At 44.8% G+C, this 27,732-nt stretch overlaps 1 protein-coding gene across 1 annotated transcript in view; it reads right to left on the bottom strand.

The window, feature by feature from the left end:
* The window catches only part of fibcd1a (fibrinogen C domain containing 1a), a 78,580-nt gene extending 52,254 nt beyond the window's left edge, over nt 1-26,326 (bottom strand). Inside the window, exons 1-3 of the mRNA XM_027009972.3 lie at nt 25,584-26,326; nt 10,529-11,008; nt 283-448 (exon numbers count right to left, since the gene is read on the bottom strand). Of these exons, the coding sequence (XP_026865773.1) occupies nt 283-448; nt 10,529-11,008; nt 25,584-25,655 (718 nt within the window). The 5' untranslated portion in view covers nt 25,656-26,326. The remainder of the gene's footprint in view (nt 1-282; nt 449-10,528; nt 11,009-25,583) is intronic.
* Nucleotides 26,327-27,732: the final 1,406 nt, after the last annotated feature.

Here is a 27,732-nt window from a genome sequence, read left to right as displayed (position 1 = left end):
CTGTGTGCCTGACTGTGGAGAGAGTTGGCAGCAAGAGGGAAGTGTGTGGAGAGAGTTGGCAGCAAGAGGGAAGTGTGTGGAGAGAGTTGGCAGCAGGAAGGAAGTGTGTGGAGAGAGTTGGCAGCAGGAGGGAAGTGTGTGGAGAGAGTTGGCAGCAGGAGGGAAGTGTGTGGAGAGAGGTGGCAGCAGGAGGGAAGTGTGTGGAGAGAGCAAAGTCAGGGCAGGGCTCATTATGGCCAGCAGGCCGGCTGGAGTTGGAGGGGTAATGAGCGGCTTCCTTACCCTCTCCGCTGGGGCAGCCCTTGGGCCGGGCGCTGTGCACTGGGGCCCGCTGGAGGTCTGCCTTCAGACGGCCCTTCGTGCTGCCCGTCTCCTTTTGTACGGAGCTGAGTGCATCGGTGACTGAGTTCACCACCTTCACCATGTTAATCTGGCTCTCTGACAACAGCTAGCAAGAGAGACACAGAGAGAGAGAGAGAGAGAGAGAGAGAGAGAGAGAGAGAGAGAGAGAGAGAGAGAGACACAGAGAGAGAGAGAGAGAGAGAGAGACACACACAGAGAGAGAGAGAGAGAGACACAGAGAGAAAGAGAGCAGTGGGATGTGAAGACAGAGAGAGAGAGAGAGAGAGAGAGAGAGAGAGGAAGAAAAAAAATTAGAGAATGAGGCAACATATTTGGTGCAATCCAACAAGGCTCAGCCACAAATAAAAATTCTCAGACACAATAAAAATCTTCTAGTATAATCTGTTTTCAGTCTGTTTTCAGTACACAATTTTAACTGTTACCGCTTGCACCCTGTTGCAAACAGTACAGCCCTTACATACCACCTTACCATGCTCTTCACACCATTAACCTGCCTTAGCGGACAATGAATTAAAAGAATAAGCTCGGGTGGGAACCCTTTTATCGGCATCAGGACAAATAGCCACAATTATCTTAATGGCCATTTCATGAATTTCTGAATGAAATAAATCTATATTGAGCATCTATGTTGATGCTTCAGTCGAGTGTGAGGTGTTGGTGGTGGGGGGTCAGTTTGACACCATATTTTTAGTGTCTGAGCCAACAAAATGGCTGAGGCCTTACAGCTTCTAGATAGTAGCAGTGCTTCAGTTCTTCAGTGGCGCGTTACCATGTGGAGTACAGCCTCATGTTTTAGATATCAGGATTTACAGCAGGGCCTGCGTGAGAAGTCCTTGCTCCCCAATTAGCAAAAACTCCCCTGTTTCCCATCAACATAAGAAAACCACTAGTGTGAACAAGTGTGCAGTTATTTGAAAGACTGTGTGTGTTTGTGTGTGTGTGTGTGTGTGTGTGTGTGTGTGTGTGTGTGTGTGTGTGTGTGTGTGTGTGTGTGTGTGTGAAGCACCATTTTAGGCTAAGTGTGAGGGTCCGCTCATGAGGTTGATGATGATCGTGGCTGACGCATTGGTCACTTCCTGAGTACACGGAGGGGACATTAGCGCTCTCTGCTCTCAGCACGGATTCATCTTACATGCCCTTTCTCTGCACGTTGCCACAGCAACCGTGCTTACCTGTCATTCATGAGAAGGTTGGCCCACTAGCATGAAAAAGAAAAAAAAACATGAAAAATACATGCTAAGCAACAGGGGAGAGACAGGGTCCTTTCACCTGTTGATGCTGCTTCTGCTGCAGCCCTTCCATGCTATCCTTCCAAAGTATATAAGCTTTTCATTTTTAAACTTTTATTTTGAAGTAAAGAATTGGCTTGAGGAATCTGATGTATTTTACAATAATAAAATGCATGTAAGCACATTTCTTGATGTTTTTCTTTAAAAGGGCCACTCATTCTGCTTCTACCTTCCGAATGCCTCTGCCTCTCTCCTGGAGAACAGGAATGACACGTAAACCATTCCTCTGCATAGAGTACTGCTGTCATAAAGCCCCAATTAGGAAGACCTGGAACCGGCAGGTCACGTTTTGGTACTGCACCAGCGGACATTTTCAAATAACACTGCGCCCAATTAAAATGTATGGTTTGTATGTCACCACACTCTCTGTTAGTAAACTCACAGCTGGTCTCTCTTGATTGTGCCTTTAAGAGCAACACCAAAAACTGGAGCTAGACGTGAATGCCCTTCACTTCTAATTCAGGTCTCAGCCCAGTTCTGGCCCCCTGATGGTAGATAAAGCGTGCTTTGATATCTCTGCAGCACAGCCTGCTCCGCAAATGTACTCTCAGCTGCACGGAGCAGGACACTGATGGCTGCCACTGTGGTGTGGACATTATTTAAAATAAGTTTGTTTGCTGGTGGAGGAGCATGCATTAATCACATGCACGTTCAGCGCTGCTACTCTGGCAGCCCCCCATATCATCAATAATCTCCTTAACGGAAAAGGCGTTGAAGTTTGGAACACGACTCAGGAGAACAAAGTCTGATGCCTTACCGGAGAAGGAGAGATTAATGAAGGCGGCAGCAACAGAGGAAATGGAATACAAAACCGTACAATCGGAAGTTTCAGTCTTACAGCGTGAATGACTGAAAACATATGAAGAGATTTAGTGATTTCTATTTTTTATTATGAACCACTTTTTTTAAGGAATGCTGTGCTTTGCGTTAACCAAGCACTAGTTGTTAGCAGGGAATTGTGGGTACTGGTGACTCAGTTGTTCACTCACAGGCTTTTAGAGTCCCCCCCCCCCCCCCATGTAGCATTTGAACACAAGTGAACTCATAAGGGTGATGTCCCCTTTCAACAAAGCCGAACCTTTTGCTTTGGAATATGAAGGACTTCCTCATTAAAACACCATCATGCCATCGTCGTGGCATCACTGACAAGCTTCCTCAAGAGCAGAAAGCAGACCCGCTCTCCCCCGGAGTCCTGCAGAGCAAGCCAGCTGGATCCTTCACAGAGTTACGTTTGTTGGACTAAAAGCCCTTGGTCTATGAAAAAGCAAGTCTAACACTCAGCTACTCTAATGAGGCTTTGAGAACCCGTGCTACATTATGCCTCTACTGAAGCACGCTGTCATAAAATACACCAGTGGAGTTTTCCTCTGCCATTTCCAGTTTCGAGTTTCAGTGCTTTATTTATCAGTCAGTGCTTGACTGAGAGGAACTTACAGCTAAAACATAGACAGAAACATCCACACAGGACACACACTGTCTAAACAAAAGTCTTAAAAGACATGAACATGCATTATTAAAACTTCTAAATTCTAAAAACATTAGAGTACATTAAGATCCAATGCCAGTGTTAAGATTGTATGGACAATCTGAAGACTGAGTGCTGTTATGGAAGTCACATGTTCTACATAAGATACTCTTATGAGAGGGGAGCAGTAAGATATGATTTTACCCCAAGGGAGCAGTTTAAAAGGTACTGTGCTGCGTATGAACTGCTGGCATGAATATTTAATGCCTTCATTTACATTCTACTGATGTATATAGAGGCAACGTATGGCAGTTCACATCCAGTGATTTTAGAAGCAGTGTGCACAACCTTCTCTAACTGTTCTCTCTCATATACGTTCTCTCTGGTGTTACCGTACCAGACGTATATCGAAAAGGTCAACATACTTTACGACACAACTGTGTGAAAGTGTCGCGTACAGTTTATAGTCATACCAAGTTTCTTAAGATGCCTTACAAAGCCAGCTTTGATGAGTTGTTCTCAGGAAGACAGCCATGTTGTCTTTCCAGTTATCCCCAGGAACTTAAGAGTCGTCGTCCCCCCTCCCTGATCGTTAACGGTCAGAGGTGAATGGTCCACTTTCCACCAGCAGTTCTTTTGCCTTATCAATGGTCAGGCTTAAATGAGTTGCTCTACTCTGTTTCACTAAAGCTCTGACTATGTCCCCCGTAAAGCTTTCTGACAAAAAAAAAAAATCTCTGAAGGTCCCTGCCAGGTTTGAGAAAGGTGAAATATATAAGCTGAGACAATGATACTGAATGGTGAAGACGGTTTAATGTTATGCCTTGAATTGCACTCTATCTTTAAAATTAGTCTCAGCGCCGTCAACATATTCCTCGAGTTGATCAGTCCTAGTGCCTGAGGCTGATTTAGCCGGCACTGTTATTTCCAGAGAGCGCATTCTGTTGTGTGGTCTCTAGAATCAAAATTCCAACTGCCTGCATGACCACGCATACAAATAATTATCGAGGTCAAAGAAAGTTTATACAAACAGTCTTGTTTCTGTGTGTGAGTAATGTCTGTCACACACCAGATGCAGCACTGGCAGGAGATTGGAGGAGGTGCTGGTGTGTATTAATTTCAGCGTCGCGCTGACAGATGAGTCAAGCGTCTCTTCTCTTGCAGCCACTTCTTCAAGGTAAAGGGCAAACACGAGCCGTCTCTGCGACAAAAGGTTTGTCATCAGGCCATAGAGGGACACGTGCTGTCTGACTCGACAGGCAATTACCAGCAGTGCTCACCCTAATGAGGCCACTCTGATAATGAACTACAGGGGATGGTATGTACTCCTGCAGGACTGATCTCAGCTCCGCTCTGCCCTTTGCAGAAGTTGAGCTTTCAAGACTAGACAAGACAGTGCTGAAGCTCTCCGAGACCTTGCTCTGTTCCCCTCGACCCTTCGCCAGATCCGCAGGTGTGACTGTGACCTCGGGTTCTCTGGCAGACCCTAAACATTTGAGAGAAGGAGAAGGTTCGAGAAGCACTGGCCTAGCTGGAGCAAACCAGTCAGTCCAAGCTGATCTAAAGTTAGATGACTAATAGAAAAGGAAGCAGTGATGATTAATGGTGGGAGATGACAACCGTGCAGGTTGGTTACAGACTCAGTCTTACTTGAAAGATTCTCACGCTTTTATACAACATTGAGCCTGAAGTCATAAAAGAGTCGTTGCATTCAGCTCTCTGTTTTGAGCAGAGAAGTCTCCCTTTCGTGGGCTGGAAAGGGTTAGACTAAATCTACCTCATTACTTCCTTGCGCTTTAATTCATTAAGCAGCTTTTCAGTGGCTCTGTATTTCACTTGAGTGGCTCCATTTCTCTACTACACTGAAAGAAAAAAAAAACATTTCACACCAGCACATTTTCCTCTAACAATGCATATAGTTATATTGCAGGAAAAGTCCTAAATCTGAGACTCCCGTGGCCTTGAACACAAATCTTATGAAGTGATAAGACAATATTTATTGCTATTTTCAGTAATATATTATTTCTGTTAATCATCTTCTTGACTGTCATCAATCACTGTAATCATTGCTAGTTTAATGATTTATACCTAGTTTACATGTTAACCTGATATAGTTTATCCAATGTAGGATATGGTTTGTTGCCTTATTTGTAGAATATGTGGATTAGAATATACATTATGTCAAAGAAGGGCCACAATTTAAATAGCACATTTTATAGAAGATAATATCCCACAGCTAATAAGAAAGACTGACAAAGATAATTGCATCAGTGTGTATATATATTTGTCTAGTGCAGTGGTATTCAAATCTTGAATTTGAATCCAAATATGGTCCTGGATTTTTTAATCACTTGTAGTTGATTACATGATTAATGGAACTGGTTGGCCACTTTATTGCCACAACTGACTCCTAGATAATACAAGGGTGTGAAATGTGTAGGACCTGGACGACTGTAATCGGTGATACAGTAAACAATCTTTTACATTTATGAGACACTTTTATCCATTGTGACCAAGTACAGTTTGAACAGTTGAGGGTTAAGGGCCTTGCTCAGGGACACCAAGAGTAGTAAGTTGGCAATGGTGGCGCTTGAATGAGCAACCTTTTGATTACAATTCTAGGACTTTAACTGCTGAGCTACCCCAGTGAGTACCGCTGTTCTACTCTAATGAGTAGTATCAGGAATAAAAATTAGATTTTTTATTTGAACGTTCTTCTGGGACATTCATTTGTTGGTTTTTAACTCAAACAGAAGGGTAAGATAATGCTTTTTCCACTACTGCTGAGATACCAATCAGGTGTTGTTCAGTGGCCCTCCTCCAATCAGAATCACTCTGCACATTGGCCTTGCTCCAATTACTTACAAGGCGCACAAAAGAGAGGCATGGAGTAGCGTTAAGGTTATTAAAGAGGAAGTGGTAGGGGGGCAATTCACAATAGCGTCTCTCTGTACTTCGGTCACTGCGGCATTTCTGTGACGGGGGGATAATGGCAAAGAGTCCCACAGCTTCTTTAATGAAGCCGCTCTTGTGCTGAGTCACATGACTGATACCCAGGGATCCACAAATGAAACCTTTACCCTTTCGCTTAAAAGACACCCGGAGGACAAACAGATTCAGCACCTCAGCAGTTTCCCTCCCCATGGAGAGCAGGAGCCCCCTGTCGATTAAGAAAGGACAAAGATACATAATAAGTGGGAGGGATTCATTAAGCGCTGCAAAACTTGATAAGTCAATTGAAATAGTTTGAGGAAACTGACTCATTCACAATTAAATTCCTTAACTGAGTATGAACAAGACAAATATTTATTGTAAACTTCAGTTATGTGAACCATACTAACTCTGTTTCTTCTGCTGGACTTAAAATTATTAACGCATTAGAACTCAGTAGTTGTGCCTTAAAGGAATTGTGTTAGGCTAATTTAAATGCTGCCTTCACAGGATCCAGACTACTGGCTTGAGCATAAGTGTCGGCCCATGACAACATAACGCAGAGAGGTTGGAGAAGACTGCTCCCTTGACTCATCTGACATCACTGAATGACTCATTCCGTTTTTGCATATCATCATATCATTCTAGTGTGTCTATCGCTGAGCCAAACCCAAACCCGTAGTAAAATGAACAGTTGAAGCAAGATAATGCATGAAGTGGGTAGTTTGGAGGAGTCAGCCCCACCCCAATATGCAAATAATCATCACTGCTCGCCAACAGGGCTGCTGCATGGCTGCACTGAGAAAATAAATAAAACAGTGAAAAGATGGGAATTTATTTATTTTTAACAGCAAGGGTCTTGAGACCCTTTCTGGGTGGTGTTTCCATGTTCACTCTGTATGGGTTTCTTTTTGGGTCTGCGGTTTCCTCTCACAGTCCAAAAAACATGGAGGTTGTCAGTTGGCTATTGTAATAAAGTGTGCGTGTGCGTGTGTGTGTATGTGTGTGTGTGTGTGTGTGTGTGTGTGTGTGTGTGTGTGTGTGTGTGTGTATGTGCGTGCGTGTGTGTATGTGTGTGTGTGTGTATGTGTGTGTGTGCGTGTGTGTGCGTGCGTGCGTATGTGCGTGCGTGTGTGTGTGTGTGTGTGTGTGCGTGTGTGTGTGTGTGCGTGTGTGTGTGTGCGTGCGTGTGTGCGTGTGTGTGTATGTGCGTGCGTGTATGTGTATGTGTGTGTGTGTGTGAAGGCTACCCTAATAAAGTTGTCTGTGTGTGTGAGTGGTTGTGTGCCTGCATGCCCAGTGGTGGATGGTGTTGTCTTCTCTCTCCTCCCTGCACACAATTCAGTCTCCCAGGGGGCTGAGTTTTCTGTTTGAGAGGACGCTGCGTGCATTCGGCTACTGTTTCTCACTGGTGTGTGGATGTAGAAGCTGTGCGTGTGTGTTAATTGTACAGTGACCTTTGTTTCCTTGAAATGTGCTATATAAATAGAACTTCATTTAATCCTTTAATGCACTGGTTTCTAGAAAGTATTTGCATTTCTGATTGATTGTGAGTTGATTAACATGTGCCACACAAACCTATGACACGGAGTGTAAAAGATCTTGTGTGCTTGATATTAGTTCTCATTTTACAGCTTGTTTTTGTCCTGTTACGTAAAATATGTCTATATTACAGTGTTTTAGCCATAAATGAGTACAGAAGAATAGATGTCTATTATAAGAATAAAGAATTCCAGAACAGCACTGGTACACACTACAAATCTGCACATTTTCACAATGGAAAACAATGGAATAGCAATTCAACCAGTTATTAACTAATTAAGATTTGGCCTAATTTTAATTCAAGGAAAGTCCATAAAATGTTAGGTAGTTATGTGGTATAATTACACAGGAAAACAGAACATGTCAACAGTAAATGTTGAGCAGATGTTGAAAGACAACCCATTACTCTCCTTGGAATTAAGGATTTTTTTGTTGGATTTTTTGTTTGTTTGTTTTGTTTTGTTTTATAATAGCCCTAAATTTGGATAAAGTTGGGTAAAACTATCGAATGTAATCCATTTAAATAAACTCATTTTTACACACAGATATCCTAAAAATTAATCTTACTCAAACTTGATTGATTATATTAACAATTTCGTTTTTTTTGGATTAAGACATGTTAAGATTTTTTGTTACATGTAAATTTGGTGATCTTAGATTACAATAATATAATCCAATCTGGGTTTTTTCAGCCGTTGAATCCCTCAGCCATTAAAAGCTCTAGAATTCAGAGATGGCAAATGAATGGCAGTTCGGTTCCTGTGTGATGCGATACTCAGCCGCAGACCTTTCCTATTCAGGGAGGAGCCTGTTGAGGGGCCTGAAGATGCTGTATGGCTGTCCACTTATGGCCTGTATGAAACACCCTTTGCCCTCCCAGACTGCTATTACTGTCGTGTGACAGGGGAGACCTTTTTTTTTGCCCACAATGAACTGCTACTAAATTGAGAGTTAAATAAGGAATATACTGCTTAAGCAAAACTGACCTTTTCCTGGGACGTAATGGATTGCATCCCCATTGTGCGACAGGGGAGAACTTATTCTTAACTTAAATATGCTACTACTAAAATGAGAAGTAAAAAAGAAACAGTCCACAGACAAAATTAGCCTTCTTGTAAAGAACAGAACTCATCCCAGATTTTTTTTTACTTAATCAAATGGTGGCTGTAAATGTTATGATGTCAGAGAATAGCTCATGTTGTTATAGAAACGGAAATTGTGAATTTACCTGCTTAGCCTCTGGTTCTGGGATCTTTGACATGGCTTTTTTTGTCAAGTATAAAAACACAGTCTTATTTAAACCTCAAAGCCTACTGGTCCTTCAAGCAAGGAGCTACACCATATTATAAAACTTATCTAAGAGAATATGACAAACAATATCCAGGCAGACCACAAAGACTTATGGGAGACAACCTCCCGGACATCCAGACCGATAGAGCTTTGTGTTTATTGCCTGGCTGGGGAAATCTAATGAAAGTAAGGGCCTGAATCACTGGCTGAATTCATAAACCACTGATATAAATGTTGTTGGCTGCGGGTCCAATCTGTCTCTGAGTCTGCTGGACACCTCTAAAGCCGAGGCTGAAATAACGCAATTACAGGTTAAATTTGTTTTCTCTGAATCGTCATTTTGCACAATAAAAGCCTGCTGGTTTTGGGTCATCTACAAGCGGAGTTCCGCTCCTGTCCCAGACCTCGACTCCAGTGCTCCGGGGTCTGGCGTGCTCTACATGATGCAGCTGTCAAAGGGCTTAATAAAGCAGCAAAGGAGCCAATCAGATACAGTGGAGATGAGAAAAGAACTGAGGTGTGCAGTAAGGCAGCTCTGAATGCTGAAGGCATTCAATTAGTATTTGTTTCATGGGGTTAGCTCTGCTACTATAGGAGAGCTCTGTAGGCAGAAGCAAGTTGAATACATTTCCTGCTTCAGCCAGTGCTCTAGTTGATTTGGAAAGCATTGCTTAATATGTGACGTGTCTTGGGTTGAAAATGCAGGCAGCCGTGGGTAGACCTGTTTTAGGTGAAGCAGCGCCACAGCACCGGTGGAGCAGCACAACACTGTGCACATGAGTTTTGAAATATGGTTTTATTTAATTGCAAGTGCTGCTTACTGTGCGTTAAGCAAATGATTCTAGCTTGTCTCTCAGTTAATTGAGCCACGGGTTGTTCTGTCGTCTTGTCAGTGTTACATAACGATAATTAAGTGTGCCTCACGCATATCAGAACAGTGCCCTTGAGAGGTAGTTCTGCTACCTGACAATTCTCAAAACACTTACTCCGTCTTCAGGGAGAAAATGGCTGCTGGTTCCCAATACACACTTAGCACAATGGCTATTAATGTCTGCTGGGATTCAGCACTAAAATAGTCAGAGAAGATATCCCGTTCATATTCATGGAGCATCAATACAAACAACACTGTGCGAACAGCCATTAAACAAACCTGTGTGTGCATTTTAAGAGTAAACGCTATTGCACGTTTTGAATGTGTACAACACTGCATTTTTGGCTATAAACGTCTATAAAGTTGGATCTCAAGCCACGTACTCTGTGTTCACATTCAACTCCTGTGAAGGTCTACTGTACCTACTCCATGTTATGAGGCATTGTAAAATTATGACACAGAAACAGCTGGCCCCCGTTTACCAAAATGAACCTCACTCGGTTCAAATCATTTATGTATGCTTTAGTGAGCGGCAGTTAATGATATGAGCTGGGTGCAGCTTGTTGATCAGAACTTCATTGACTTTTCAGAGAAAGTAATATGACTGGGATTGGAGTGTCATGGTACGTGGACACGGTTATGCTGGTGTAAACAGCGAAGGTGAATGTCAGAGGGGTGTGGGAACACCCTTCCGGGTTCTGTTCCACTTCCTGCCATCAGAGCAACCATCGGCCTACATGAAAGCGGAGCAAGCACGTGCCGTTGGGCGGCTCTGACCTGGATTAGGTGTCCCTGTTCCGACTGCAGCGTGTTGATCTCCTGGCCGATGGTACCCTGGCCCTGCCTCAGCGCACTGTACTCCATCTTCAGCTGGCTGGCGTGGGCCGACAGCGTGGCCACCTCCTCGGCCAGCTTTACCAGCAGCGCCCGGTCCTGGCCCTTCACTGACTTCAGGTCCGTGTCGTGATCGGTGAGCGAATGCAGCAGAGACGTCTGCACGCCCTCCAGCCGCAGGAAGTTGCTGTTGTAGTCGGGGCAGTTGGGGTCAATGAAAATGTTGATGCGTGAGCCGTCGCCCCGCTCCACCGTCACCAGGGCATTGCCCTCGTCTTGGTTGGTGCTGATGAGAGGTGGACCGTCAGGCCTGGACGGTGCTTGGTAGTGGTTCATCAGCAGGATGGTGCCAGTTACCGTGATGGCCAGCAGCACGGCTACAAAGAGCAGGATGGTGCACAGGAGATAGCTACAGCTCATCCTCTGTAAGAGGGAACAGGACAGAAAAAAGAGAAAGAGATGGGGAAGGGAGAGAGAGAAAGGAGAGAAAGAGCATCCTCTATAAATCTGTGGATTCTTTATCCAGGTATAATGACAGACATCTCAAGTAGCACACAAGCTTTCGCCTACAGACACAGGCACATAAAAAAACAAAACTGGTTGAAGATACTAAAAAGATGCATGAAAAGTGACACATAAATGAAACAATAAGCGAAACTCACTTCGTTGTGACTCTCGCCTTCAAAAGGCTATATGTGAAACTCGCCAAGGTGCATAAACATACAGAGAAATGGAAAAGGTGCATGTGGTGGATACACAACAGCTGAAGAAACTGATAAATAGAAACCCTTCATCCTGATGAAATGATGTTTTCGAGCACAGAGACAACACGGGCTACACTGGTGCTTGAGATCCAATTATCATAAAAAAAAAAACCATTCATTTCATAACAACACTAGCTACGATCATCTCCATACACACAAACACGCACACACACATGCACATGCACACACACATGCACAAACACCGGCACGCGCGCGCACACACACACACACACACACACACACACATGTATTAGTGTATAATTTAAAGTCTGTTTAAAGCAGTAGCTGGGTCAGGGAAGGCTTTGTGCTGATTCTGGTAATTGCTGCAGTGGGCCTGTGAGCGGTGTGCTCGCAATCGTGCACTGCAGGAGACGCCTGGTTTCTGCTGCTCATCTCCAGGCCCGGCGAGGGACAGACGGACCCCCTGCAGGCCACCAGAGGGTGAAGACTCCGAGAGTGAGCCTCACAGCTCCATCCATTCGGGTTTGGTTAAGTGCTTGCAGGTGACACCTCTCTCCTATGTGCATAGAACCAGTCTGCACGTGCACGTAGGAACAAAGGCAGTCCCAATGACAGATGAAGTGCATAAGATTTGTTGGGAAAACATGGGGGCTTGTGGGTAGTGGAGACATTTCACCACATGTCCTGCTTCTATGTTTTGAGGGGGGTTATCTGAGAAAGGGCTTGCTCCCTGACTGTGATGGCTCCCTGCTGTTTTACAATTGCCACTTCCATATTTCACTAAAAAGAGAACGCCGTGCTCCTGTGCGATACCCACACACCTTTTGAGTATTTTTATTCTTATGCCTCTTCATACGTGCCAGTGTGAGAATAGAATCAAGCCAGTGGGAGGCAGAGTGGGGTCACATGGTGAGGCAAAACCACTGCAGTGAATGACTATGACTACAGTGGATGACTATGACTACAGTGGGTGACTATGACTGCAGTGGGAGACTATGACTGCAGTGGATGACTATGACTGCAGTGGGAGAATATGACTACAGTGGATGACTATGACTGCAGTGGGAGACTATGACTGCAGTGGATGACTATGACTGCAGTGGGAGACTATGACTACAGTGGGAGACTATGACTGCAGTGGGAGACTATGACTACAGTGGGTGACTATGACTACAGTGGGTGACTATGACTACAGTGGATGACTATGACTACAGTGGGAGACTATGACTACAGTGGGAGACTATGACTGCAGTGGATAACTATGACTGCAGTGGATAACTATGACTGCAGTGGGAGACTATGACTGCAGTGGGAGACTATGACTGCAGTGGGAGACTATGACTACAGTGGGAGATTATGACTGCAGTGGATGACTATGACTGCAGTGGGAGACTATGACTGCAGTGGGAGACTACGACTACAGTGGATAACTATGACTGCAGTGGGAGACTATGACTGCAGTGGATGACTATGACTGCAGTGGATGACTATGACTACAGTGGGAGACTATGGAGACTATTCTTGAGGTGTTAGATCAATAGTCATCACACATTACCCACCACACACTCGATAAACACTACACCAATTACACACACCCTAACCTCAACCTTCATAACAAAATGTGAAGAAAAGTGCTTTTCTCTCAGAAACATCATCCCTGTGAAGGTAACTTCCCAACATTTGGTAGCCATTAGGTAATATAGAACATCCACACACTCTAACACACATACAAGCAAAACGTTGTGTAATTTGTCCCTTAAAAATTGCCTATATTTAAATATGCTCTGTGTTATTATATCTACATCTAAAAACCCTTCTCCAAAGAATTTGTTATGATTGTTATGTTTTTTTCTCTCACCCATGGTGGAAATCATTACGCTTTAGAGGTTGCAAACTGAATAACGATCACCCTGTTGTGTGATGCCTGCTTGCGATGCACCCACAGGGTGAAACTAAGCACAGCGTGTGAGCAGAACTCACTTTTCCACATTCCCACAGCATCCTCCACAGGCACTGTCACATTTATTTTAAAAATAACTAATGGGTACTAAACCTTCCAGTCTCCAGCCGTCAAGCGGCAGCTAGACAGAGCAGCCTCGCATCCTTTTGCTCAAATAAAGCAACATGGGAAGCTGTGGGCAGGAATATAGCGGCTCGGTGTCCGTTCCATGGGCAGCCAGCGAGAGCAAAATGCAAAAACGACAAAAGCACCGTGTCTCAGACTAGTTGTGCTGATCCAGGACCTGTTTATGTGACTGTTGTAAACAAGCAGACAATCCAGACCGCTTGCTCAGAAGTGATCTGTGAACACGGGGCCCCATTGGCATCCACCAGAGCAGCACAGCAACGGTGGACGCTAAGCTACACCGCACAGGTGTGACGCATCGGTCTTGCCCCCCTGTTGAGAGAAAGCGAGGGTCTTTTCGGAAAGCCCCCCCCCCGAACCCCCAACCCCCCCAGAGGGACAGAGAGGGGAAGGAAACCATTCAACATTCAGCCAGCGCAGAACACCCTGCCTACCGGCCAGGCAAGCGGTGACCACGAACGCCCCCTGAGGGTTCCTCTCCTCGCACCCTTGGTCCTGGACAGCGGAAGGTCGAGATCGGCAGGCCACGCTCGACCGAGTGCCGACAATATGTGATAAGAGCTTTTATGTGTCTGCGCTGAACCGGCACCAGCAAGGTGGGGGACAGGAAGGTGGCAGAGAGGGGTGGCAGTAGGACAGAGCCCGGCTGAGGTGGGTGAGGGTGGGGGTCTAAATAAAGGCAGAGCAACTTCTTCCCATCAATGTGTCTTTCAGGGTGACGGCACCCGGTTGCCAAATGACAGCAGGTAGGATGCAGCCCCAGAGCGGAGCTGTCGAGCCTGTCGACGCTTTGGGGTGTCGTCCCGCGCGGCGGTGCCTGCGATTGCTTCTCCGGGGGGAGGTGAAGGTGAGGCGTCAGGTTCGGCGAGGGAAGCGTGGCACAGAGGTGGCCCTCTCACCTCCTCGCTGCATTTGATTGAGAGTTCAACAAAGCGTGGGGCACTTGGATTATATAAGCGTCATCAAGAAGATGGATAACTCTCTATAGAAAAGAAGTGTAGTTTTCTTTGTTGCATCACTGTCAGTGCTTCTCAGTTCTCTAGTTTTTTTTTCTTCCTTCCAATCGATACTATGAAAAGGCGTATGGCCCTAATATTTCATCTGCACGGCTATCTACAGCAGCTCCATGAATGCTGATATCAGTGCAGCGAGGTATTCACGCAAGTACAGCTGGAATCCAGGGGGCTCACCTTCATTTTGGGCTGCCGATAAAAGCTTGCATGCCAGCGTATTCTCAACGCATTGAATAGGCCATGCAGCAGTGTACAGGAAATCTGAATGCTGATTTATACTGCCACGGTTCACAGTGTGAATGCGAACCACCACAGTTGGTTTCTATTGTGGACTGCTGGGAGCTGTGGGTCCACTCGGGGTCCATCGAGCACAATAATCTTCATGTAACGATGACCCCAACGTGATGGAGTATTAAACCCCGGCTCATATATGCTGAGTGGGGTATCAGCGACTGTGGCTCCAAGATGACTGGCCGTATAGAAGTGGCCATCCTTGCTCATACACGGCAATATCTTGCATTTATATGTTCATATATATTCCGAACAGAAAACAGAATGCACTGCGATATGTATTCCAGTACACTCCATTTTCATATAGTTCAGGGTGCAGGTATGAGAACACAGAGGCCTTGGCTTTTTCATATGACCGAGCGAAGACCTAGCTGCCACAGCTGGGGATTAAATCAAAACACTGATCCACCCGCCAGCTACATGCATCTGCAGACATCACCGTAGCCATCTTATTTTATTACAGGCCAGAGTTGGAGCCGGGTTTGGCCTCGGGATGCGTTGGGCACAACGAGACCTCAAGCTCTTCACGCCAGGATTAGATCAGCAGGGTTGTGGTAGCAGAAACCAAACACTGTTTATTTGTTTGTTTGTTTTCTCCAAGCAGCACACGTCCAGAAGCAGGCTTGATTCCGGTGTTTCCTGATCCTGGACCAGGGATTGTGTCCCGGCTGCAAGACACATGGACACACCAGCGGGTGGAAGGGACAAACAGAGACTGGAGGGACGAAACAGCTGGATGCTGTCGGACGCTGCTATGGCCAAAATGGAGAAGGAATGTATAACCAGCAGAGGGAGGAGTCCTTTCAAACAGCACACCTGCTCAATTATTTGTAAACAGCATAACACACACACACAAACCACTTTTATTCCATTGGGTGTTCTCGGAGGATATCTCGTCAAGGATCTCTCATCAGAAGATACCTCTTCAGTAGATGTACTCCATTCCTGAAGACCCACTGCCCAACAGTTCAGAGAACCTGATCCAACTCATGAAGGACCTGATATCGAGCTGAATGTTTGGATCAGTTGGGAGTGGTGGAGCACCAGATAACAAACGCTCGATTTTGAGATTCTGGCAAGATGTCAGGGGTCGGGATCAGGGGACGCATGTCCTTAGAGCAACTGCATAATCTTACACAAAACCTCATCTTCCCACGATAACGTACAGCAGCACCAACTTGGGAGAGCGTCATAACAAGGCTTATGGCTCAAAACATGGAACAGCTGTTTTCAGATCCCTGCGCAGGCCTTTGCATGAGCTGTAAAATCACCAGGGCCCAAAGCACCTTAATTACTGTCGAACCACAGCACTAACCTTGTGCAATGACCTCTTCCACCCCTGTGACCTACCACACACTGATGAAGAACCAAACCATGACGAACAGTACTGCACCCAACCGACAGAACAGCACTACGCTGGCAGAAGTTTGTAGGACTACCTCTGCGTTTAGTACATGATTGCTTTTTAAGTACTGACCAAGCGATGAAGCTTCACAAAGAAAGCAAAGCGGAATTTGTACATGCTGATGGCACTCGAAGAAGACCTGAGCAAAGAGAGCAGGATGAAAATGTGGTCAAGTTCTAGTTGCTGTGTAAATTAAACACCGGCAAGGGGCAAATCCCCGAAAGCAGTGTCAGCTGGCCTGGATTAAGAGGTGTGCGCTATCCTATCCAAAAGCACATAGACAGAAAATGAAAGAAGCATTCCCAACAAGTAGGTTTTAGGAATATGGGCTGAGCAGATGCAAAGGATTAGCTGCGATCGGGAAAATGGCTTCACAAAGGTACAGTTTCCTCTCTCACGCCAAATAGCAGAAAGCCATGAGAGGCACGGCATCAATATGACAGTATCTCAACCCAAGTTCAGCAGAGCAGAAAATGCCACACACACACACACACACACACACACAAATCCAAAGAAGATTCCAGGTGAGTAACTGCTGTGTATTGCAGTAAGAGATGTAGAGATATTCAACATTGTAGTGAAGGGCACAATGAAGTTGGTTCCTCCTACTAATTCAGAAGCACTTTGCTTGCACAGCTGATGAAGGACCTCTGGCCGAAATGTCCTATTTCTCTGGAAACTTTGGGTACAATTTTAAATATCTCTTTCTGTATGTCTCTCTCTCTCTCTCTCTCTCTCTCTCGTTTTCTCTGGAAACTTTGGGTACAATTTTGAATCTGTGTGTGTGTGTGTGTGTGTGTGTATATACACACACACACACACACACACACACACACACACACACACACATATCAGGGCTGTTTGTGATGGCTCAGTGAATACGGCATCATTCACTGCTTCGGGATGATAAATGCATTCTAAAGAGAACACAGGGACATCTCTTTCAAGCGTCATGGTGTCAGAAGCCACTGGCCCCGGTTCCACCTCCCCCAACAACATCTCCTCCCAGACTGTTAGTATAACATAGCTTACAGCAACTTCTACCCAGTACTGAGCCCATACTTCACTTGCGGTCAGCCACCTGCCTCGTACTGCCCCGTTTATCGTCCTGCCTCTCTCATTCCCAAACCTATATACCTCAGGAGAGGCACTCTAATGCCTGGCACCTATGGTGCATTATGGACTTGGTTCCGCATGTTATTAGGGTCTTATTATGGTTTTGGAAGGCTCACTACCAGCCGCTTGCATCTCTTGCTGCCGCTAGGAATAACCGTATAGTAATGTTTCCTAAGAGTGACAGGTAAGTCAATAAACTTCAGTTTATTTTATCTAGCCTGAGGTGTATAATTTCTGCCTCTTGACACCCAGTTTAGCATCTTGAAAACACATTACAAGGCAATGGCGATGAGAAACATGAGGTACGAGACACGAAGAAGCCTTGTTGCTGGAGCTGTTTCGCTGCATATGAAGGTATTTACCACTTATATCGTCTTAAGAGCTGTGTGCGCTTTCTCACCGTCTCCGAGGGAATAAGAGGTTGTGCTCATGCAGTGGGGAAATCAGCACTTAGGCTGCACCCTCTCGTCCAGGAAATTGCAGACATCTACAGCTGAAGTGCGTCTGTAAACTTACCGTCATTACATTTTAATCACAGACTACCACAGGTAGCCTGCTCGCCTCTTTCAGTTCCGAATGGCTTGAGGTAAAGAACTTCTGTCAGATGTGTGTGTGTGTGTGTGTGTGTGTTTGCCAAACATTTAAGTGCTGGCTCCTTAATATTAGTGGGTTCTTCAATGCTCTCTGTGTGTTTCCATATTTTTATGTCTTGGAAGGCAACCAAGGTGAGTGCACACAACATGCAGAAGTGCAGGTCTGGTCTGCACAACCGGTCATTATTTATCCTTGTGAGTGGCTGCCCAAGATATCTGTGTATGTGAGTATATGTGAAAGTGTGTGTGTGTGTGAGAGAGAGAGACTGTGGGTAAATCTGTGGAGGATCAGGCCGCAGTGCCAGTGCCTACTCTTGGCAGGTTTCTCTGTCAGTGTCAGAGTACTCCAAGGACAGACGCTGAAGTGTGCAAGTGAGCATTTGTATCTCAGCCCTGGACTGGGCCTCCAAAATACTGTCTGCAGGGCGGCTATAAGTCACCATGTCACCATGCTCGCACTCTCTCTCTTTCTCTCTCTTTGGAGAAGCACCAACAACATTCCACTCTGTCTTACCCACTGGATCAGAGCCATAAAAACACAACAACTTCACACACACACACACACACACACACACACACACACACACACACACACACACTGTGCACTGCACACAGACACATTCTAGCCTGTGCTATTTCCTGTGCACCTCAAACACTAGGAAAATGAGACACACATATGTACATATATACAGTCATAAACACTGGTTAAGTGAGTGACTAAGACACCCAGACGTACTGAAACATATGATATATCTTTTACTACATACAAAAATGCAAATATGTTGTGTGGTTGGTTTTACAGACACACCCTCACACACACACACACACACACACACACAGCATATCAGTAAAGGGCCAATCATCACTATTTATACTGGCTCCAGTGATACTCCAGTGATTCCAAAACAAACATTGTCTTGTCTCTCTTGCTGTGCGTATGTGTGTGTGTGTGTGGGGGGGGTAAAGAACATCAAATATCTCTTGCCTTTGTACATGACCTGGACTGCCTTCGAAGCCACAACTCAAAGCAGGAAAGAGGAGGAGTTAGAGGAGGTAATTCAAATGAGGGCTGCTGCAGGAGCCCATGGCTAATTTCACGAGGACGCACACAGAAGTGACACATTTCTCGTGTTTGACAGAAGTAAAATGGTATAAGCTTCACTGGTCAAGGAGCCACGGAGAACAAGGCAGTGCGCGGCAGCACTCCCGGGCTATGCCGCCACGCTTCCACAGCACGGCAACACAAAGGTGTCACAGTAAATTGTTTAAACTCGGAGCCCAGGAAGAGATAAATGCTCAGGGAGGCAGCACTTTAAAGCAAAAGCAAATGGAAGCGTTTTATCATCTGGGAAGTCATAGCCTGTGCTGGGTTATCAGGGTCATCCATTTCAGTTATCTGCTCATTGCTCTTCTCCAGAGCCCCATTCAACGCCTTGGCAGCAGCACGTAAATAAACACACACACACACACACACACACACACACACACACTCACACACAAACTGAGAGAAAATGCTTTGCTAGCCGAAAGTAACAACATAATTTGCTACTGAATTAATCCCTAAGAAAAGAATTTTCCAGCACCCCACTGAAAGTAATGGAGAGCAATTACTTCTTTTAATAGGTTATGTCAAGGACTTGGTTTTGCCACCTTTATGGTTTACCAAAAAAGAATCCACTTTTGAATCACTTATTCCATTTTCTTTAAAGTATTTAGTTACACTGATTTTTTTTTCCTGGAAGAAAGAAATAAATACACTCACACACACACACACACACACACACACACACACACACACATTATATATATATATATATATATATATATATATATATATATATATATATATATATATATATATATATATGCAGAATAAAAAACAGCTATTCTTAATTCTATTCACTATAAGATCCAAAATGAACATTCAGATCAAATTATTAAACACATCTTTTTGCTTTGAACTGCACAGAAGTACCCAGTTGCCATTTAAAATTTTGTTCCCTGCACTAAAGATGTTGGCAGTCGTAACTTCTAATTGCTCATCAACACCTCTAACTTCACTTCAAGAAAGGCACTGCGGTGAATGGTTTAGTAATATGACATCACAAGCCCAGAATGGAGCGGGTTTTGGTCCGCGATGTGCTGAGATGACGACAGAGATCGTTATGGCTTTAGAATGAAACGACCAATTGCTGCGCCCACAGTTGATTTCCATCTCTATGTGCACAGCTACAGATGCCGGCTGCCTGAGCTCGTCTGAAGTATGAACCAGCCTTTGTGTGGCATCCTTCTCGCGCTCTGCTGGCATCTCAGCTCGCTCTCCACGCTCATTCTCCTTGGTGGTTTCACTTTAAATGCTCTGAAGCCAATAACCGGAGCCATTTGCACCTCCTTTAGGTGACGTCGCCAGGGAGACGACCCCCGGGTGCCACACTGCCAGCAATATCGGGCTTTTAATCGTCACAGGGAATCGGGCACAGTACGCAAGCTGTTCGGCTTATTAGAGGAATCCGAACAGGGAATAAAGGGGTTATATTCTAGGTAACACAAAGGGAGCGTGTGAGTGAGGACAGAATAAGGGTCAGGGATGGGGCAGCTTACCAACTACCCCACTTCCATGACACCCCATAAACTCTTGGGGAGGGATTTTTTTGTGGGTTTTTGCCCCAGTTGTTCAAAACTTTGCAGTTTTACATGGATATGTTTGAAAATTGATACCAGTAAAATAATCATCTGCGTTAATGGCCAGAAGGGGGGTTGCTTAGGATATTTCTCCACCACAAAATATTTTGATTGCAGTAAAAAAGTATTTGGCCATTTATTGTAAAATCCCATCAGCCTAGTAAGTACCTAGCAAAGTGGATAAAAATACAAGCTCCGGTATTTCCTGGAATTATAGGCACGACTAGTTTATAGGCATGCCATTATAATAATATGTGGTTTTTAAAACATTTATTGATGCATTCAATTTAGAAAATGTATTCTCTAAAACAGTCCCTTAAAATATGAACAGGTGAAAGTGACCACTTTAAGGGTGCATGTAGAATTTTCTGACTTTATGACGGGTTTGTGCGAAAGCCCTCAGAAACAGCAGGTGGGACCTTTTGATGTATCAAAATCAAAACAACAGAAAAATGTCTGATCAAAAATGGCAATGAAAATCTCCACATGCACTGCGTCACACAAGCTGATGACAAAAAAATCACGGAAACAAACAACCACCCAGTCCCTTTGGTAATACTGCAGAATTAATTTGGATCAACTATGCTTTCTATCCAGACAGTCATTCCACTCCATGAATTACCCGTTGTTAAAATAAATAAGTAAATAAATACACTGGCCCAGTCATCTGTGTCGCGTTTTGCACAGCCGCGTCACTCTCACACGAAGTGCGTGAGTCCGTGTGCGTGTGTTGGGGAGGGAAGATGTCACAAGCAGAACGTGCCCGAAGGCGCATTTCCCTGTAGCTTGGATATATGACATCTGTAAATCCAAAAGCAAACTGCTTCAGTGACTAGTGCGCTCGAGATCCACTTCTTCCTCTGAGGAGTTTGAGAGCGACATCTCTGTGGGAACGAAGTAGAGAGAGTACATGCAAACAGCAGCAGAGACGCCTTAATGAGCAAACCTTGGGCGGTAACAGCCCGAGTGACGTTACAGTGGGCAGGCTAACCTTTAATATCAGCTCTGCACGACTTCAAGTGGAGCAGCTAGCAGCGGGTGGCCAGCTCTCCACTCACCCCACACATGCCTGCATGTCGTTCCCTAATTGAAAACTCGGGTTTGGGCATGGCGCCCGGTCAAACGCCACTGCTCTCGAAGCCTGAGCGGAAGCGCAGCGTTTGGGTCTGGAAGGATCTGCGCCGTGCTCCCCGGTGCTTTGACAACTCAGATGGCGCTTTGAGATGGAAATTAAATCCGCGCTCACGTGCCGAGGCTCGTGCCGACTGAGCCTAAAAGGCGCCTGTCCTCGTTGACGGTCTTTGAGAGACGCTCCGGCTCGCGAGTCATAAAGGATCTTAAAATAGGAGCAGTGATCCCAGATTGGCTTTCTGTCTTTCGCTTCTTTGCTAGTGAGACCTCTCCTGTCAGGGTAATATATAATAAATTCGGTTCACGAGGTAAATTAATTACTTCAAAACTCAACTTAAAATGTAACATCAAATCTAATTGAGGTGTTTACCTCACGGCACAAATGGAACTGACTGGAATTATCAGTGTTGTACTTATTATAACAACTACTTCATCATTCAGGATGACTGAGTATATAGAATGTGCTACATTTAATTTTGTTTCATGGAATAAAAATTTAAATTAATAAGAAGTAATAGCAAATAAGAAAACCAGACAGGTGTGTTGCTGATGTAGTGGGGATAGTTAAGGAGGTCTCTGGGAAATGTCAAGGTGCCAACCTCACTTGTTTTCTTTTCTGGACTGACTGTCTTGAGAGAGACAGTAAAGTGTATTAAAAGAGATTTATCCCTAATCCTGGTTGTTTAAAATGAGACGTGTCAGGAACGCGGCAAGTGACGCATCAAACCCGTTTCAGAGGTTAATTACCTAAATCACATTAACTCCAGAAAGGAGTGTATCGCTCACGAGTGAGATCAGTGAGACAAATGAAGAGGGAAAGAGACTTATGGCATTTCAATAAACAAGCACGGCGCTAGATAGTTGTTGATGTCCTGCGATCGGAGCCCTTTGATCCACTGCATGGGGGGAAGCGCGAGCATCGGTTTTCACATCTCCTCACACTCTTTCACGCTCCTGAGATGGATAATCAACACAGGCAACAAGAGAGAAGCTGGATGCCATCCATCAGCTGGAGACTCGGGCAGATTTTCACACGCATCCACAATCAGCACAGCGCAACCAGAGGCCAGAGGACTTCATTATACATACAGGTCTAGGCTGGCTTTGAGGTGAGGCTCTGAGATCAGGTAGATATCTCTGAAAGCTCAGATGCATTGCTCGCAGCCACGACGGCAGAGACGAGAGGTTGCCCCGGGCGCCGAGAGAAGCCGAGCCAGGGAGCATGTCAGCAAACGTGATCTGATTTCATTCACAAACCTCAGTCGTTCTGTTGCTGAGTTATCTTTTTAAATCATGGACGCAGGCATGCCACAGCCTGTTTAACGCAAGACAAATTACGCCTTGAAATTGCCACGACATCAGCAAAAAGCAACCGTGAGAAATTAGTGGATGACTACGTCTCTCATTAGTTGTCAGCAAAGTTTACCCTTACTGTGTGGTGGCAGTTCACACAGATAACAGTGTGAACTGGCACTAGTGTGTGCCCGACGGAATCCAACGCAAATGTTTGAAATGTGCCGTATAAAACTTTCATTTCTGCCTTTGTTGTGTTGGAAAATGAAAATAAGCAGTTAGTAAACTCCAAGTGCTTGGTAAAATGTTTGCCAATCTGGAGATTGAGCTAACCTCAATGGCTTGTTTGCAGAAGAGCAAGAGAGCTTTGATGGGCACCAAACAGGCAGAGGCTGTCTACAACATCACAGATGACTTCAAATAGAGCTATTCTCCAAGTCTACATCTCCTCTCCAGCCTCACAGACCCACTTCATCAGGGCAAAAGCTATTCAGCCATGGGAACCGGCCAGAGCCACCAGTTCAATCTCCAAATGTTAAGAGCCATCACACTTTATGCAAAATGGCCTGCGTTAGAAAAGGAATGAAAAATATCCTCTTCAGTGCTGTGAAGCTGTCATAATCCAGAAGTATTTTCTCTTGCTGAGGCTCTTTTGCAGCCTTTTAATGGCATCTTATGACCAAAAGCTTAATTGCCTGTAAATCACACCGATGTAGCATGTTTTAGGCATAAATCACATGGCTGTATTTTACAGAGGTCACTCGTTTGTCATTTGGTAAGCTTTCGAGGTGTGGTGACACCACATGGGCTCTGGGTTTACTGCAGTACACCCTGATGCAAATGATTCCTCCTGTCTCACACACACACACACACACACACACACACACACACACACACACAAGACTGTGTGTAAACAGAGTGCCAGGCGAGTGGCCGAAAAATGTGTTCACCGCCACCACTGTAACCCTGCAGCACACGTGACCGAGACAAGGCTGTAGCAGGTGAAATCCTTCCCAAGGCAGGTGGCCGGCACGGACGGAAGCCGGCCGCCTCCGTCCGTCACACTCAGCCAGAAAATCGCACCACCAAGAGCAACAAAAAGGATCGAGAAGTGCGTCCATCAGACAGTGAGCCGCTGCGCTTCCGCCCCTCCGCAGACGGCCAGTTTTCCTCACGTCCCCACTTCCCATCTCGTGGGAGAGGCTTTTATTAATAAACACCATGCAGCCAGAGTGGCACATGAATTCACGCCGATTAATTAGCAAGCCCCGAAATAACTTGCGCTGCGTACGGCGGGCGCTGGATGTGGGAAGTGAAGGAGAGTGACACCGCAGTCACTGTGACAAACAGCAGTTTGGAGAGACGAGGCAGATGAACAAATGGTAGCAATTAAAAAAAATACCAATGCACCCCAAAAAAGGAGACACTTCCAACACAGACGACACCCAGTGCAGACATTTCATTTAAAACGACAGCTTTCCTTAATCATAATTCACTGCCAAACAGAATGATGGTAAAGGGAAATCATGTGACGTTTCTGGCGCTAATGAATGGAGGCAGCGTGTTGGGTCCCTGGTCCCTGATTGCAGAGGTGCGCATAGCCCTCCAGCTCCTCACAGCAGTAGCAGTGAAAACGTAGACAATGCCAGAGCAGAGGGATTTTGACTGAACCGCCGTCAAGAGAAAAACAACCATCAGTAGAAAAGCAGAGAGCGCTATAACGGCCCTTCAGCTCTGGTGAATGCACTCAGCTGTTTGTTTTTGCTCTGTCCTGTTCCCAACACAAGACACAGTAGCTACAGGATGTTCCACCACACATGAATGAAATCTTCCGACAGATATGCATTCACTCACACACAGAGAAGACTTAAGTATAACCTCTTTACTTCTTCCGCTTTGCGAGGCACTAACAGACAGAAACATATCCCTCTAGTGTGTGCAGTGGACAGAAAGCATAATATCACATACTCCACACTTAAAGCTTTTATCATCCCTGAGTAGAACCATCCATGGCTGTGATTATTTTTCCATCTTTATGATGACTAAAAATATACTAACACACACACACACACACACACACGCACGCATGCACGCACGTACACACACGCACGTACACACACAGTGCTGGAAGTTAGGAACATGAATAGCAATGAAATCAAGGGACATAAACATATAACTAGCCAAGAGTTTAAATGGGACATTGATACCGAAAGATCCTAAAATGCAGTGATATTATTTCCTGTTTCTCACACTAATAATTAGATGCAGCCATGAGCATTACTTACATTAAGTATAGCCTATTGTAGGCACAGCCTACTATATACAGCTGTTAAATTAACAAACTAATTCTACTACCTTGCATCTAAACATAAAGACGAGAAAAAATGCTATTTAACAGCCAAGTTACACTTTGGAAACAATTAGACTTTACCACCATTTAGGCATGCTTAGTCATACCCCCGCTTAATGGTGGGTGTGTTTTAGAATATATTAAACTAATAACAGCTGGAAACAGGTGTAATTTTCTCACACGAAGAAATTAGTACATGATCATATGTGTCGGTAGGATTAAGCTTGTGTGGTAAAGCCTGGATGTTAACTACGCTTTAAGTGTTTACGTCTTATTTCTCACACGCCAGTGAGAATCGTACCACAGTGCCTACCTGAGATTTGTGCTGCTGTCCATCTTCGAGTTCTGAAACACTGTTCATGATTTTCCATCGATCATTTACCATTCTCTAGAATTCTTAACATCCAAGAGCTGGTGTCATGGGCGGGAAGCGATGGAGCTATCAGTTCATCACTTACTCCATTAACACAAAGAAAGAGAATTTTCTACACGAACTATAAACTAATTGACGCAAAATGCCCAAAGATATAGCCACTTAAGCTACTGACGACTCGAGTGGAGATTTAGAACCACGACATTCATTTTGCAAAGCATATGCAGCGTACTTCTGGCACTTATTTCCGAACAAATAAACAAGATGATATCCTAAGCGTGTTCTCGCAAACGTGAGACGCTTCCTGCACGTCTCTCTCAGACGTCGTGGAGACAGCGATATGACAGTTTGCGCATCATGTGCAAAACGGCACCCGAGTGATACTGATGGGAACCTACTCCTCAGTGAAATACGAAACTTCTCCCGTCCACTTCGAAATGCTAAGATATATGCGTTTGCAAACAACTACACATGCGTTGCAGTTGCCTCAAGGCTAGAGCCCATTAAAGCCTGTGTCGTTGAGCCGTTAAGGTAAACCGCCTCCCGTCTTTGGGTCGAGTTGCCGCCCAGCGTGAGACTGCTTTCTCCTGCGATCGTAAGCGCTGGCTTCGGAACGAGATCCATCCCACTCCAGCCGAAGCCCAGGGAGCTCCGCGGCACGCTTCGTGCATACTCTTTTGCCACTGCCGCCTTGCTACTCTTGCCACAGAAAACCGCCGCTGGAGGGTGGGACAGCTTTAATCGGCGTCTTATCCGCGCAGAAGTTTAGGGTTCTAAGATTATCAAAAAGAAAAGCTTCATATAAAAAGCTTTGCCAAAATTTGGGTATTTTATTACAAAGATTGCAGGCAAAACACACACACACAAAATTGTTTTATTTGGCATTATTAGGACCGGAAATCCAAAAATAATCACAAAAATATTTCAGATATTTTAGCCCTGCCATTTGGGGCCTCTAGTGTCTTTGTACCTGATGTGTTTAGGAGATGACATCTGTCCTATGCATGCTTTAAGATTCAAATATTTCAGACAAGGCTAATATCAGAGTTTTGAGCGACTGATAAGGCTTTAATCAGCATGCTGGAAGTACCACAAAGAACAAGTAAACGTTTTGTCCAAAACCATCATTATGCTTGCTATCAGACCATTTTTCAGGTCACCACTCTACCTCCTTTACCTGTACCAACAGGTCAAAATAAAATGTGACTTAATTTATCTGTCACAGATTTATTGTAAAGTTTATTGAGATTCCAGGATCAACATCGGCATATGAAATAGACGTTTAAAATGTTATGAAATATTCAATTAAACACTTAAAGCCAACCTGTGGGCAACAATCAAAACATTCATAATGATTATCTTATTTTAAAAGTAAAAATGTTCTTAGAAATCATACAGTAAAAAATATACTCAGCAGTTTAACAAGGAGATAAAAAATTATCTAAACGAAATTAACCTTGAGGTAAAAGTTTTTAGGCTCTGTTTATTCTCTGTTTTCATAAATTAAAACTGAACCTGATGAATATTTTAACATTTTCTCTGAACACATATGACCTTTACACACAGGTTAAATGAATTAGCATAGCACCAATGTACAGCTACATCCTATTAAAATCTTGTCTGTCTATATTACAAACCACAAGTCATTGATATAGGTTCCCCCAGCCAATCACTAATGAGTAAGCATTTACTCAGCAGTCATTGGCTGAATTCATTTAAACATTCTAAGAATCTTAGCTAGTGGCTCAAGCTGTGGTTCCACCGACTTAAGTCTGCTGGATCGAAAACGCCGTCAGACGTAGGTGGCGTGCTCGAGCCGGCAGCTGTAGGAGACAGAATCGCTTCAGTAGACTTCACTGAGCCTGGGGAGCGCGAGGAAGCCGACCCAGCCGCTGCACTTCCATTCATTTGTGAAGCTGTCACACGCTGAGAGGCGGCAGAGCCAGAATGATCAGCCACTGCAAGATGCCCTTTGTCAGAGGGCTGCCTTCTGATTTGTGAAGTGGCTCTTGGAGAAAGAGAATAAGACACTTAAAAAAAATGGCGAAGGCTACGAAACACTGTCTTGGATGAACATTAATAAGACACA

Source organism: Electrophorus electricus, chromosome 25 (assembly GCF_041902795.1).
Source record: "Electrophorus electricus isolate QZ-2024a chromosome 25, ASM4190279v1, whole genome shotgun sequence".
In the NCBI taxonomy this organism is placed as follows: domain Eukaryota; kingdom Metazoa; phylum Chordata; class Actinopteri; order Gymnotiformes; family Gymnotidae; genus Electrophorus; species Electrophorus electricus.
Note: the sequence above shows the minus strand (reverse complement) of the source record. Positions and strands in the feature narration are given on the sequence as shown.